Here is a 15,696-nt window from a genome sequence, read left to right on the forward strand (position 1 = left end):
TGAAATTAACTCTTTCTACCTGTGGTGGACAGGTTCCCCATGTGTTCAGTGGTTGTTTAAAAATGGAATGTTGTGATGGGTGCCTTGGTGGTTGGGATACAGGGATAGATGCTTCTAGTGATCGTTCCATTTGATGAACATGTGGCTGTTATGCATCCTCCAATTCCATCAGTGGTATTGTAGACGACCGCTCCATAATTGTACATCACATTTCCATAGATACAGTAGCACGCTGTGAGGTTAAGGAGCATTATTTTAGTTAAACATTTATGTTGTATTGTTATAAAATGTGCTATTCTACAGATATATGGGGGTGTGTGGAATCAAGCAATGAAAATAATAAAGAAGGGGGCCAGTGGACTCATTTTATAGAATTTACTTGATAAATCCTACCACAAAGCTATTTGGTTGCTAAGTGCAACTTATCCATTGGACCAATTTTGATCCACTTATCCACTCTTTTCACGGCTGAATGGTCCTTGTGGAGTGGTCCTACAGTACAGTAATATTGGTTTAGATAAGCCAATATTATTGATCTATCTGGTTGCAGATTTGGATCTCAGTTAGTGTTGTGTCATTATTTTGTATTAGGAGGTGTCTTTTTGTGTTTTTTTTTATATATGGATAGTATGAGTCTACTGTATGGCAGAAGCATTATCAGCCACCAAAACTGAAGCACACTTTGGTGACTGGTATTTTTCTGTGGCTACTGCTTATGTGGTTCGGTTGAAATAAGGATAACTCCATGCTAAAAATGTAAGCAATCTAACACATATTACAAGATTTGTATGTTTGCCACGTGAAACTTACCCCTAAGATCCATCTGACAGCGACGGCCTTTTTTTGTGCAAATACTAAAAAACAAATGACATGTACATATTTAGTAGGTTAATTGATTTATGACCAGATGTCCAAAGCAAATTGGTTACAAGTAAGATAGAGGATTACCAGGATTCACAGTTATTGTAGGATGGCACATTGTCCCCAACATTGTAGCGTTTGCTGTCATCATCATAGCAGCCACAGTTTGCCTGAGCAACACACTTCATAATGTCCTCATCAAAGAAAGGACGAGCTGTTGGGCATTTTGGATAACACCCTGAAATAAAAAATGAGAAACTTTATATAGAACCAAAAATGTATTCAGCATAGGTTATTATAATCCAGAAACCTTATTCACAGTTGCATTTAAATGCAATGCGCATAGACATCAATTTGCCCTTGAGACTTGGTTGCATCTTCCACTTATGGCTATCTGAAGCACGGGTACCAGTCTAGGGGTTAGTGGTGGTATGTAGATGTGGCCAAAGTACAGTAAGGGCATGTAACATGCATCACAAGGTGGCCATCTAAAAGTCACAAATGGACCTATTTAGCGTGGGCTGACTTGCTGCCATTCACCCATGGTGCACGTTGTGAGCTGATGATAATTGATGATTATGGATGCATTTGATTAACCAAACTTCTCTAAGATACACCCAATTATACATATATAGTATAAATCATACTTGCCTTCTTTATTTGTCTCCTCTCCGGGAGAACCTCAGAGAGGAGACCCAGCAGCAGGCTTTGAGGGGCAGGGGCAGACTTTCATGTATTTAGGCACCACCCCCTAGATGGGGAAATGGCCTGTGATTTGCGTGTCCGCATGCAGGAGTTGGGGCTACATAAAGCAACTTCCATCTTTTAGTCCCGCCTCCTTCACAGCATAGCTAAATTTGCAGTGAATTTATCTTTATCCTATCCACTTCACCAGGAAGCGGCAGGATGCGGCAGAGCCACCTACCCTTCCTAGGCTGTGGGGGACTACCCCCAAAATCGTGAATTTCCAGCAGCTTCTGGGAGGGTAGTCAAGTGTGGCATAACTACTGTGGCTATAGCACGATTACAATGTACTGATTACAATGCACTTATTTAAAAAAAAATAAAGCCTGTTTCTTGTTCCTATATGCTTATAGTTGCATATTGTTGTATTTGTGTTTAACATGATCAGTGCAACTTGGGTACTGTACTTATTAACACTTTCCAGCAATTTACTGTAATGTATAAGAATTGTGTACTGTGTATTTGCTAATGTGTTGCTCTCACAGTGAAGCCACACCACCTGTTGTATTCCTGGCACAGTGGGTGTGTGCATATTTGCTAGCTTTGTAGAGATAGTGGCATCTTACGTTTGCTTAGACTCAAATTACGTCCAACTCTGAATGAGGTCCACAGTGAACACTAAGGGGTAGATTTACTAAAGATTCTGAAACAGACGAGTTGAAATGTTGCACAGAACAACCAGATTCTATCATTTTCTAGGATGCAATAATGGAATTATGGACAGAATTTGATTGGTTGCTATGGGTAACACCACCACTTTATATTTTTAAAAGCCTTAGTAAATCTACTGTACACTTAAGTAACAAAATAACTCAAAAGGGAAAAATATGGGCTTTACATATGGAGCAGTGAATTTGTCAGCCACCACTTCCAGACAGTTGAAAGTGAACATTTAAAGCTGCAGTCACATTTAATGTAAAGCATGGCATGCATTACACTGTGACTGGCGCATTAAATGTTCACCTCCAACCTGTCAGGGAGTGGCGGCTCTATAAATAAAACAATATCTTCTGTATTGCATCATATAACTTATCAATTAATAATGATTGTCTCTAGGACATTTTTTCTGAGACTGCAAGGTGCAGTAAAATAAACTCATTCCATAAGCAATACACAATGAATAGAGAAAACACTGTGGGGTAAAATGTAATAGGGTCCGAGTTGCTGGAGGTGCGGGACTTCGGGAAGAAATTGCCTGTATTTTTAAAGCAGCAATCATTTTACGTGGCAAACCAACTTAAAAATATATGCATCCTCACCCGAAGTCCTGCACTTCCGGCAACTCGGACCCTATTACATTTATTCCCGTGTGTGTGTGATTGAAAAGATACAGTATGATTTCCAAACACCTGGAAGAGTTCTCAGCTCACCTTCTAAGCCTGGCAACCGGTCCATGCACTCGCCACTGGGGTTCCTGCAGGTTTTCATACAAGGCGCCCCACAAGGCTTGTAGTGCCACTCACACTCTCCTTCGGGGTTGTAGTAATCACAAAACAGAGCTGGAGATAACAAATGAGACTATTTAAAAAACTTTGTAAAGTCCAGGAAAATATTATGCAGTAAGTGACGTGTTTTGACTTATGCATTTGACCCCTGTACTTTCCCCTTCTGACACAAACTTAAGGTTGCAAAACAATATATTAGAGTAGTTCTCCGGCATCTATGCAGTGCAATCTCATAAAGGGTCACCAGTGTCGGACTGGGAATTAAGGTCCCACCGGGGATATATAGCGACAGAGGCCCATGCTTGTGGGGTGTGGCTAGCCATCAGTCCACTGTCCATCTCCACCAAGTGATTGACAATCTAATAAAATAACAATGTATTCATAGAGTGCATGGTCTCAAACGTGACCTGTAAGGGAGGGGTAGGGGCCCAATGGCAGTGGGGCCCCCCGGGGATTTCCCCTACCCCCTTTGAGCAAGTCTGACACATGGAGTTCACATGGATTCTAATTTCAAACTCATGCAGAGCTTCACCGAACGGGATCCCAACTTGTATGGTCAGATAGAAGAGTGGGGAAGGGACCTTTAATCTGCCATAATATTATTTATTGACTATGAGCTAATACTGGGATAATTTTGACCCAAATATCTGAAAACAGTATATTGCATGTTTTGCATTTTCCAATAATGTAGCAACTTACGGCAAATCTCTGGGGTTCTCCATGATACACAGATTCCTGCTTCACTGCAAGCAGAGGCATAAGCAGCAACGGCTGTACAGTAACACTCACAATCTCCTCCAGAGTCACACGCACATGTGTCTCGGACACATGCCTCATTGTAAGGTACAGGATCAACCTAACAGTTGAATATGGTTAAATGATTTAATGGTACCAGTTGATGAAATCATGTTCTACAGACAATTGCCATTAAATTATAAAACAATGCAGAAAATCATTTTATCTTCAGATCTACTTATTTTTATAGTAAACAGGTTCTATCTGTTTCCAATAGAATATTATAACCTACCTCTGAATGGCATGCAGAGAATACAGAGCCCATGATAATGCTGCAGTGCTTCTGAGACCAGCTCTGACGGTAAGGATTAGCAAGGCAAGGGTCCTTTACAGGGAGGGCATCGGGACAGGTGGGGGAGGCTTTCCAACTGTTACCAAACACCTGCTCATTGACCACCACAACCAGACTCCTTGTGGCAAAATCATTGGAGACACTGCCATCGTAGTTACCACAGAGACCACAGACATTTTCCTAATGTGAAGACATATATATATTTTAATGGAAATATATGACTCAATTTTATACATGAACATGCTACATCATCTATGAGATATAGGCCAGGATGTAATGAAGTCCATGTTCGATGGCCTTGTACATGATTGCCCCTTTAAAAAACCTCAGAGTTCGGCCGGCATCCTGCACAGCCGCCGAACGCGGATTTCATTACATCCAGCCCATAGTCTATGGCGTACCTTTCTTACATAGTTTAGATTTTTTTTAGGAATCACTGTTTTAGGTACAGTATTTATAGCTTATATACTGTACATATCCTTAGTCAAATAGTCAGCAGCAACTTTGAGCTTGAAGTGATAATTGTGGTTGGGTGGAACAATCAGAGGCTCCGAGAGGGGGGAGCAGATACTTGTTGGAAGTGGGCCCGGGTCAGCTGCTAAGCTGGACATTATCTCCCATTGCAGCACTGCTGAGGGGGACAAATGTCCAAATGCCCCCATGCAGTATGTGGAGCTGCACATACTACTTTTCTCAAATATTTTTGATGGGGCATGGCCACGCCTCCCCAGATTTGGCCGCCCACCCCAATATTTAGGCCTATGCCTGCTCTTAGCGAGCCCTTGGAACAGTAAAGTCATTCTTTAAAGTTCTGGGTCAGTGTTTGTCAACATCTGTGTAGGAAATCCAAAATATTCGACCACCAAAGCCTAATTAGTACCGGACAAAAATTTTGCCTATAGAGCAGGACAATCCAATACGAATAGAACTGCTACGCTAATTGTGGAATTGCTAATAATTACCAATTGCTAATGTCTACCAAAAGGTATAACAGAAAAATGTATTTAAAGACAAACCACTGATGGCTCAACAACATGAGAGGTTGCTCACCTTGAATTCTGGGCTTAGCTTGATGTAGATGCTGGTTTTCTTGTCCCATGTGAGGATTAATCCATTCTTGACCTCAATCACAAGGTAAATGCCCATCTCCCTGACATGGAAGGGAACCTCACTTCCAAAGTCCCTTTGCACTACTTCATATGAACCTTCACTCAGTATCAATTCAAAGTTCTGACAAGCATAAATGTCAAAAATAGAAAAGAAGTGTTATATGAAGTACACAACTATTGTATATATGTCTTAATAATGTAGCGCCTACAGTATAAGTGCTATGTTTATATGCTCACCCCAAGAAACAGTTTTATAGCTGTGGAACAGGTAGCGCCAGTTGTCCCACATGGAATGTTCTCAGTGATAACTCGGAATGAGCCATTTCCAGAATTCGATGCACAATAATCCTTTAGAATAATATAGTACAGTACACAATGTTAATGTAAAAAAACGATGGCTGGCAATTTAAGTCAGGGGGAAAGTATAGGTAAGCAGGCCATAGAATTACATCACCAACTCACTAACACAAACAGAAAAGTATACAGAAGAAGCAAGCTTGATCTGCGGTATAATAATCATTATTTAGCTATTATTTCTCCATGCCCTGAAGCATGGTGGATAAATGTGCAATTTTACAGCTTATATGTTCTAACCGGATCTTGCAAACAGCCAGAGTGCCGCAAAGATTCTATACATGCAGACAGTGAACCAAAGCTTGTACTTAATGATTAGACTAAGCAGTCTGTTAAATGTCTCTGACTTTCCAAAATACCTATTTTCTTAAAATTTTAACTATTCATCAAGTTAACAGTAAAGTGAAATTACAATGCGCAGATGTACGTTTACAACTAAAATCTGTTTATCTGTCCAAGTAACAACAAACATATCAAAGGTAACAAAATTGCAGTTACATGAACAAATACTTGAACAAAAATATTTTGAAGACAACAATGGATTGTATATTCTGAATACATATATTATCAATAAATTAGCAATTTGACACTGTTTATTTCCGGAGCAAGAGCTCTACAGAATACAACAGAATATTTAGCATATCAATACAGAAGACTCTTGATATAACTACAGTATATTGGAATGACAATGGGTACTCTTCCTACCTGAGTCAGGGTATACTCGCAATTGCCACTAAAATCAAAACGCTTGCCATCAAATGTTACATAATGCCCCTCTCCATATATGACACAGGTTCTGTCACACTCGTTCTGTGTACACTGCCACTTCCGCTCCTTGCAGGTGCTGAGAAATGATACACAAGTCAGCAATGACTACAGTACAACAGACTATCGGCTTAAATAGTTATCATTAGAACTAACTGATATCTTGCGGTCATCTTAATGTAGCTTTCTATGCAAGTAAGATCTGTTGACCATTCACAGTGATAATAGACATTCGTGGTATGAACGGATATTCATGTGACTATAGCTTGCAAATCCACTACGAACTATTAAATTGCTCCAAACCTAAATAATGGGCCCTACACACTGGGCGATAATACTGAAAGATATGAACGATCTCGTTCGTTAATGAATGAGATACCGTTCATATCTTTCAGTGTGGAGGCACCAGCGATGAACAATGCGTGGCCCTGCGCTCGTTCATCACTGGTGCCCCATCGCTTGTGCATGCAGGCCAATATGGACGATCTTGTCCATATTTGCCTGCACTTCTTTGGAGCCGGGAGACGGGGGGAGTGAAGAAACTTCACTCCCCCCGTCACTGCTCCCTCGCCGCCGTGCCGCCAGTCGGCCATATCCGCTGTCGGGCAGCTCGGCGGCGGATCTGTCAGTGTGTAGGGCCTACCCTCACCCTGCCATAATGGGCAGTATCGGTGGGTATTTTATGTCATCCCTAGAAATGGATTCCAGACAGCTGTATTGTAACTTACCATGTATTACAATCTTGTTGAATGTACTGTCCACTCTGGTAAGTTTTTCCATTGTGTACACATGGACACTCTTTCTCCTGGACACAGCTGCCATTGTTACTGAGTACAAGCCCATTCGGACAGACGCAGCCAGAAGCACACTGAATGCTGAACTGCAGATGCAATAGAGATGGGTTCAATATGGTGTTTTTATACCAGCTGTAGGGAACACAACATTAATCAGGGAGTCTAACAAGGGCCATATTTAGATTAGAGGCTGCCAGACATATTGTGGGTGCCCCCTATGTCCATACTAGCCTTTGATCATTGAGGCAGATGTATTAACCTGGAGATGATATAAGGAAGTGAAAACCAGTGATAAATGCAAGTTGATACACGCACCAGCCAATCACCTCCTAACTGTTAATTTACATATTGGAGCTGATTGGCTGGTACGTGTATTACTGGTTTATCACTTCCTTATGCCTTCTCCAGGTTAATACAGCTGCCCCAATGTTCCTTATTAAGTGCTTAATTATAAAAAACTAAATTAAATGGAAAAACTACATGCAAAAGATTTATACGCCGCTGCTGCTGCTTGATTTGTGCTGTCCTATGTTCAGTTTGTCTACAGCATGTATTAAATATATCCTTGTCTATGTAGAAAATAAGGTTTTGGCTCTTATATGTTGCACTAAAGATCAATAGAGAGCCATTACATTTTCAGAGAGCTGGCAATACTTCTACGCCATTTGTGATCTGTGCAAAAGCCTTTGTAATATATTTCCAGAATGCTTGCATAGATTGTTTACAAAAGGATTAATATCCAGGTTACATATATGTCTGTTCATGTTGGACCAGTTACTGTAGACCAATGGTGTTCACTTACACAGTCCATATCCAGGGTTTGACAAGTCTTCTGACACTCCACTCCTTTGGCTCCCACTGAAGCATTAGTACAGTCTAAGAACCTCATATTCGCAGGGCACACTAAAACCGAAAGCGTTATGAGATGACTGACAGTTCTTCTAGCAGCAGAAATACAGTCTGCAAATATTCTTCTACAGCTGGAGGGAGCTATTATAATGAGGTGTATCATTGTTCTGATGTGCATAAATGTGTTGACAGTCATGGTGTCGACATCAGAATGCTGACAGCTACAGTATGATGACATTATTGTTGAAATGTCACCATGGAACATATCAACATCTGCAGACGATGTCGACATGTGAAATGCTGACATTCTATAGAATGCCGACTTTAGGGTTAGGGTGCGATTGGAGGGTTTGGGTTAGGCTGTGGGAGGCGGAGAGTAAAGCTGGGTACACATGGCGGTACAATCACATCGTGCCCGACAGGGAGGGGGGGGGGGGGAGGCATTGGCGAATGGAGGTGCTTTTGTGCGGAGGCCATGCTGCATTCGGCAGCATGGCATCGCTAACGATAGTCTCTGATCTTCTTGCATGTTCAAAAGATCAGGGGCTGACATTAGCGACCCGCGGGTGCATGCATCGCCATCTGCATCGGTCATACACACGGACCGATGTGCACGATGTGTCGTTCCATTTGATCGGGAACGTTCTCATCGTGGCTGCATTCGACTCATGTGTATGCACCTTAAAGCTGGTGGGAACAGAATTTGGTGAAGGATGGAAGCTAAGGACAATCAACCATTTGCTCCCAAACACTGAAAAACAGACATTGGCCACTCAGACAAATAGGTTAAATCTGTTTGATTTAACAAATTTACTCAAACAATTGTTTTTGCCCATTTTCCAGTGTTTGGGAGCAAACGGTCGATTGTCCTTCGCTCCCATCCATCACCAGGTTTTTGTTCCCACCAGTCAGATTGGACAGATGCATTTGTAGCTGTTTACCCAGCTTTAGGGTTAGGCTGAGGTTTAGGGATAGGGGTACTCTTACTCAGCCAAAACCACAGGGACTCCGCATCATATGACACAGCCAGACCCGGACAGACACAACTGCACCGGAGCCGAATGGAGAAGAGTAACCACTGCAACGCCGGGACCCACTGTTTCTTCGACATGTTGACATTTCATCTGTGTCGGCATGCTGAATGTCGACATGTTCCATGTCAACATGCTAAACACATCAACATTAGGATCATATCTACATTCTCATGTGAACATCATGAATATCAACAATACCAAAAAAAAAGAAATGCTGAACCCATTCTCACTACTACTAACATGACTGCACAATACCAGTGGCAAACGCAGGATTTGCATGGGGGGGGGGTTCCAGAACTGGGCGGAGCCAATCACGGGGGTGGGGACTGAGGTGACCCAGTATATGCTGGGTCCGTAAAACTAGTGTGTCTGTGTGTGTGTGTGTATATATATATATATATATATACATATATCTACACACATATATATATATATATATATATACTAGAGATGAGCGCCTGAAATTTTTCGGGTTTTGTGTTTTGGTTTTGGGTTCGGTTCCGCGGCCGTGTTTTGTGTTCGACCGCGTTTTGGCAAAACCTCACCGAATTTTTTTTGTCGGATTCGGGTGTGTTTTGGATTCGGGTGTTTTTTTCAAAAAACCCTAAAAAACAGCTTAAATCATAGAATTTGGGGGTAATTTTGATCCCAAAGTATTATTAACCTCAAAAAACATAATTTACACTCATTTTCAGCCTATTCTGAACACATCACACCTCACAATATTATTTTTAGTCCTAAAATTTGCACCGAGGTCGCTGTGTGAGTAAGATAAGCGACCCTAGTGGCCGACACAAACACCGGGCCCATCTAGGAGTGGCACTGCAGTGTCACGCAGGATGTCCCTTCCAAAAAACCCTCCCCAAACAGCACATGACGCAAAGAAAAAAAGAGGCGCAATGAGGTAGCTGACTGTGTGAGAAAGATAAGCGACCCTAGTGGCCGACACAAACACCGGGCCCATCTAGGAGTGGCACTGCAGTGTCACGCAGGATGTCCCTTCCAAAAAACCCTCCCCAATCAGCACATGATGCAAAGAAAAAGAAAAGAAAAAAGAGGTGCAAGATGGAATTATCCTTGGGCCCTCCCACCCACCCTTATGTTGTATAAACAAAACAGGACATGCACACTTTAACCAACCCATCATTTCAGTGACAGGGTCTGCCACACGACTGTGACTGATATGACGGGTTGGTTTGGACCCCCCCCAAAAAAGAAGCAATTAATCTCTCCTTGCACAAACTGGCTCTACAGAGGCAAGATGTCCACCTCATCTTCACCCTCCGATATATCACCGTGTACATCCCCCTCCTCACAGATTATCAATTCGTCCCCACTGGAATCCACCATCTCAGCTCCCTGTGTACTTTGTGGAGGCAATTGCTGCTGGTCAATGTCTCCGCGGAGGAATTGATTATAATTCATTTTAATGAACATCATCTTCTCCACATTTTCTGGATGTAACCTCGTACGCCGATTGCTGACAAGGTGAGCGGCGGCACTAAACACTCTTTCGGAGTACACACTTGTGGGAGGGCAACTTAGGTAGAATAAAGCCAGTTTGTGCAAGGGCCTCCAAATTGCCTCTTTTTCCTGCCAGTATAAGTACGGACTGTGTGACGTGCCTACTTGGATGCGGTCACTCATATAATCCTCCACCATTCTATCAATGTTGAGAGAATCATATGCAGTGACAGTAGACGACATGTCCGTAATCGTTGTCAGGTCCTTCAGTCCGGACCAGATGTCAGCATCAGCAGTCGCTCCAGACTGCCCTGCATCACCGCCAGCGGGTGGGCTCGGAATTCTGAGCCTTTTCCTCGCACCCCCAGTTGCGGGAGAATGTGAAGGAGGAGATGTTGACAGGTCGCGTTCCGCTTGACTTGACAATTTTGTCACCAGCAGGTCTTTCAACCCCAGCAGACCTGTGTCTGCCGGAAAGAGAGATCCAAGGTAGGCTTTAAATCTAGGATCGAGCACGGTGGCCAAAATGTAGTGCTCTGATTTCAACAGATTGACCACCCGTGAATCCTTGTTAAGCGAATTAAGGGCTGCATCCACAAGTCCCACATGCCTAGCGGAATCGCTCCGTGTTAGCTCCTTCTTCAATGCCTCCAGCTTCTTCTGCAAAAGCCTGATGAGGGGAATGACCTGACTCAGGCTGGCAGTGTCTGAACTGACTTCACGTGTGGCAAGTTCAAAGGGCATCAGAACCTTGCACAACGTTGAAATCATTCTCCACTGCACTTGAGACAGGTGCATTCCATCTCCTATATCGTGCTCAATTGTATAGGCTTGAATGGCCTTTTGCTGCTCCTCCAACCTCTGAAGCATATAGAGGGTTGAATTCCACCTCGTTACCACTTCTTGCTTCAGATGATGGCAGGGCAGGTTCAGTAGTTTTTGGTGGTGCTCCAGTCTTCTGTACGTGGTGCCTGTACGCCGAAAGTGTCCCGCAATTTTTCTGGCCACCGACAGCATCTCTTGCACGCCCCTGTCGTTTTTAAAAAAATTCTGCACCACCAAATTCAAGGTATGTGCAAAACATGGGACGTGCTGGAATTTGCCCATATTTAATGCACACACAATATTGCTGGCGTTGTCCGATGCCACAAATCCACAGGAGAGTCCAATTGGGGTAAGCCATTCCGCGATGATCTTCCTCAGTTGCCGTAAGAGGTTTTCAGCTGTGTGCGTATTCTGGAAAGCGGTGATACAAAGCGTAGCCTGCCTAGGAAAGAGTTGGCGTTTGCGAGATGCTGCTACTGGTGCCGCCGCTGCTGTTCTTGCGGCGGGAGTCCATACATCTACCCAGTGGGCTGTCACAGTCATATAGTCCTGACCCTGCCCTGCTCCACTTGTCCACATGTCCGTGGTTAAGTGGACATTGGGTACAACTGCATTTTTTAGGACACTGGTGAGTCTTTTTCTGACGTCCGTGTACATTCTCGGTATCGCCTGCCTAGAGAAGTGGAACCTAGATGGTATTTGGTAACGGGGGCACACTGCCTCAATAAATTGTCTAGTTCCCTGTGAACTAACGGCGGATACCGGACGCACGTCTAACACCAACATAGTTGTCAAGGACTCAGTTATCCGCTTTGCAGTAGGATGACTGCTGTGATATTTCATCTTCCTCGCAAAGGACTGTTGAACAGTCAATTGCTTACTGGAAGTAGTACAAGTGGGCTTACGACTTCCCCTCTGGGATGACCATCGACTCCCAGCGGCAACAACAGCAGCGCCAGCAGCAGTAGGCGTTACACGCAAGGATGCATCGGAGGAATCACAGGCAGGAGAGGACTCGTCAGACTTGCCAGTGACATGGCCTGCAGGACTATTGGCATTCCTGGGGAAGGAGGAAATTGACACTGAGGGAGTTGGTGGGGTGGTTTGCGTGAGCTTGGTTACAAGAGGAAGGGATTTACTGGTCAGTGGACTGCTTCCGCTGTCACCCAAAGTTTTTGAACTTGTCACTGACTTATTATGAATGCGCTGCAGGTGACGTATAAGGGAGGATGTTCCGAGGTGGTTAACGTCCTTACCCCTACTTATTACAGCTTGACAAAGGGAACACACGGCTTGACACCTGTTGTCCGCATTTCTGGTGAAATACCTCCACACCGAAGAGCTGATTTTTTTGGTATTTTCACCTGGCATGTCAACGGCCATATTCCTCCCACGGACAACAGGTGTCTCCCCGGGTGCCTGACTTAAACAAACCACCTCACCATCAGAATCCTCCTGGTCAATTTCCTCCCCAGCGCCAGCAACACCCATATCCTCCTCATCCTGGTGTACTTCAACACTGACATCTTCAATCTGACTATCAGGAACTGGACTGCGGGTGCTCCTTCCAGCACTTGCAGGGGGCATGCAAATAGTGGAAGGCGCATGCTCTTCACGTCCAGTGTTGGGAAGGTCAGGCATCGCAAACGACACAATTGGACTCTCCTTGTGGATTTGGGATTTCAAAGAACGCACAGTTCTTTGCGGTGCTTTTGCCAGCTTGAGTCTTTTCAGTTTTCTAGCGAGAGGCTGAGTGCTTCCATCCTCATGTGAAGCTGAACCACTAGCCATGAACATAGGCCAGGGCCTCAGCCGTTCCTTGCCACTCCGTGTGGTAAATGGCATATTGGCAAGTTTACGCTTCTCCTCCGACAATTTTATTTTAGGTTTTGGAGTCCTTTTTTTTCTGATATTTGGTGTTTTGGATTTGACATGCTCTGTACTATGACATTGGGCATCGGCCTTGGCAGACGACGTTGCTGGCATTTCATCGTCTCGGCCATGACTAGTGGCAGCAGCTTCAGCACGAGGTGGAAGTGGATCTTGATCTTTCCCTAATTTTGGAACCTCAACTTTTTTGTTCTCCATATTTTATAGGCAGAACTAAAAGGCACCTCAGGTAAACAATGGAGATGGATGGATTGGATACTAGTATACAATTATGGACGGACTGCCACGGTTAGGTGGTATAAAAAAACCACGGTTAGGTGGTATATATTATAATAATAATACAATTATGGATGGACGGACTGCCTGCCGACTGCCGACACAGAGGTAGCCACAGCCGTGAACTACCGCACTGTACACTGGTTGATAAAGAGATAGTAGTATACTCGTAACAACTAGTATGACACTATGACGACGGTATAAAGAAAGAAAAAAAAATACCACAGTTAGGTGGTATATATTATAATAATAATACAATTATGGATGGACGGACTGCCTGCCGACTGCCGACACAGAGGTAGCCACAGCCGTGAACTACCGCACTGTACACTGGTTGATAAAGAGATAGTAGTATACTCGTAACAACTAGTATGACACTATGACGACGGTATAAAGAATGAAAAAAAAACCACGGTTAGGTGGTATATATTATAATAATAATACAATTATGGATGGACGGACTGCCTGCCGACTGCCGACACAGAGGTAGCCACAGCCGTGAACTACCGCACTGTACACTGGTTGATAAAGAGATAGTAGTATACTCGTAACAACTAGTATGACACTATGACGACGGTATAAAGAAAGAAAAAAAAATACCACAGTTAGGTGGTATATATTATAATAATAATACAATTATGGATGGACGGACTGCCTGCCGACTGCCGACACAGAGGTAGCCACAGCCGTGAACTACCGCACTGTACACTGGTTGATAAAGAGATAGTAGTATACTCGTAACAACTAGTATGACACTATGACGACGGTATAAAGAATGAAAAAAAAACCACGGTTAGGTGGTATATATTATAATAATAATACAATTATGGATGGACGGACTGCCTGCCGACTGCCGACACAGAGGTAGCCACAGCCGTGAACTACCGCACTGTACACTGGTTGATAAAGAGATAGTAGTATACTCGTAACAACTAGTATGACACTATGACGACGGTATAAAGAATGAAAAAAAAACCACGGTTAGGTGGTATATATTATAATAATAATACAATTATGGATGGACGGACTGCCTGCCGACTGCCGACACAGAGGTAGCCACAGCCGTGAACTACCGCACTGTACACTGGTTGATAAAGAGATAGTAGTATACTCGTAACAACTAGTATGACACTATGACGGTATAAAGAATGAAAAAAAAACCACGGTTAGGTGGTATATATTATAATAATAATACAATTATGGATGGACGGACTGCCTGCCGACTGCCGACACAGAGGTAGCCACAGCCGTGAACTACCGCACTGTACACTGGTTGATAAAGAGATAGTAGTATACTCGTAACAACTAGTATGACACTATGACGACGGTATAAAGAAAGAAAAAAAAATACCACGGTTAGGTGGTATATATTGTAATACAATTATGGATGGACGGACTGCCTGCCGAGTTCCGACTGCCGACACAGAGGTAGCCACAGCCGTGAACTACCGCACTGTACTGTGTCTGCTGCTAATATAGACTGGTTGATAAAGAGATAGTATACAATACATACAACAATATACTACTATACTGGTGGTCAGGCACTGGTCACCACTAGTCACACTGGCAGTGGCACTCCTGCAGCAAAAGTGTGCACTGTTTAATTTTAAATTAATATAATATTATGTACTCCTGGGGGCTCCTGCTATAACAACCTGCAGTGCTCCCCAGTCTCCCCCACAATTATTATAAGCTTTGCCTTTTATACATTGATGTGCAGCACACTGGGCTGAGCTGAGTGCACACAGACTGAGTCACAGTGTGTGACTGGCTGCTGCTGTGTATCGTTTTTTTTCAGGCAGAGAACGGATATAGCAGAGAACGGATATATTATATTAAAATAAATAAAAGTTAACTAACAACAACTGCACTGGTCACTGTGGTAAACTCTGTCTGACTCTGCACAATCTCTCTCTCTCTTCTAATCTAATTTCTAATGGAGAGGACGCCAGCCACGTCCTCTCCCTATCAATCTCAATGCACGTGTGAAAATGGCGGCGACGCGCGGCTCCTTATATAGAATCCGAGTCTCGCGAGAATCCGACAGCGTCATGATGACGTTCGGGCGCGCTCGGGTTAACCGAGCAAGGCGGGAGGATCCGAGTCTGCTCGGACCCGTAAAAAAAACATGAAGTTCGTGCGGGTTCGGTTTCAGAGAAACCGAACCCGCTCATCTCTAATATATACACATACACACAC

At 43.6% G+C, this 15,696-nt stretch overlaps 1 protein-coding gene across 1 annotated transcript in view; it reads right to left on the reverse strand.

The window, feature by feature from the left end:
• The window catches only part of LOC134968653 (mucin-5AC-like), a 104,264-nt gene that overhangs the window by 36,186 nt on the left and 52,382 nt on the right, over positions 1-15,696 (reverse strand). Inside the window, 11 exon segments of the mRNA XM_063944177.1 lie at positions 20-232; positions 811-854; positions 949-1,099; positions 2,976-3,104; positions 3,750-3,906; positions 4,078-4,317; positions 5,188-5,367; positions 5,484-5,594; positions 6,306-6,444; positions 7,094-7,245; positions 7,962-8,062. Coding sequence (XP_063800247.1) covers positions 20-232; positions 811-854; positions 949-1,099; positions 2,976-3,104; positions 3,750-3,906; positions 4,078-4,317; positions 5,188-5,367; positions 5,484-5,594; positions 6,306-6,444; positions 7,094-7,245; positions 7,962-8,062 — 1,617 coding nt within the window.

Source organism: Pseudophryne corroboree, chromosome 11 (assembly GCF_028390025.1).
Source record: "Pseudophryne corroboree isolate aPseCor3 chromosome 11, aPseCor3.hap2, whole genome shotgun sequence".
NCBI lineage: Eukaryota > Metazoa > Chordata > Amphibia > Anura > Myobatrachidae > Pseudophryne > Pseudophryne corroboree.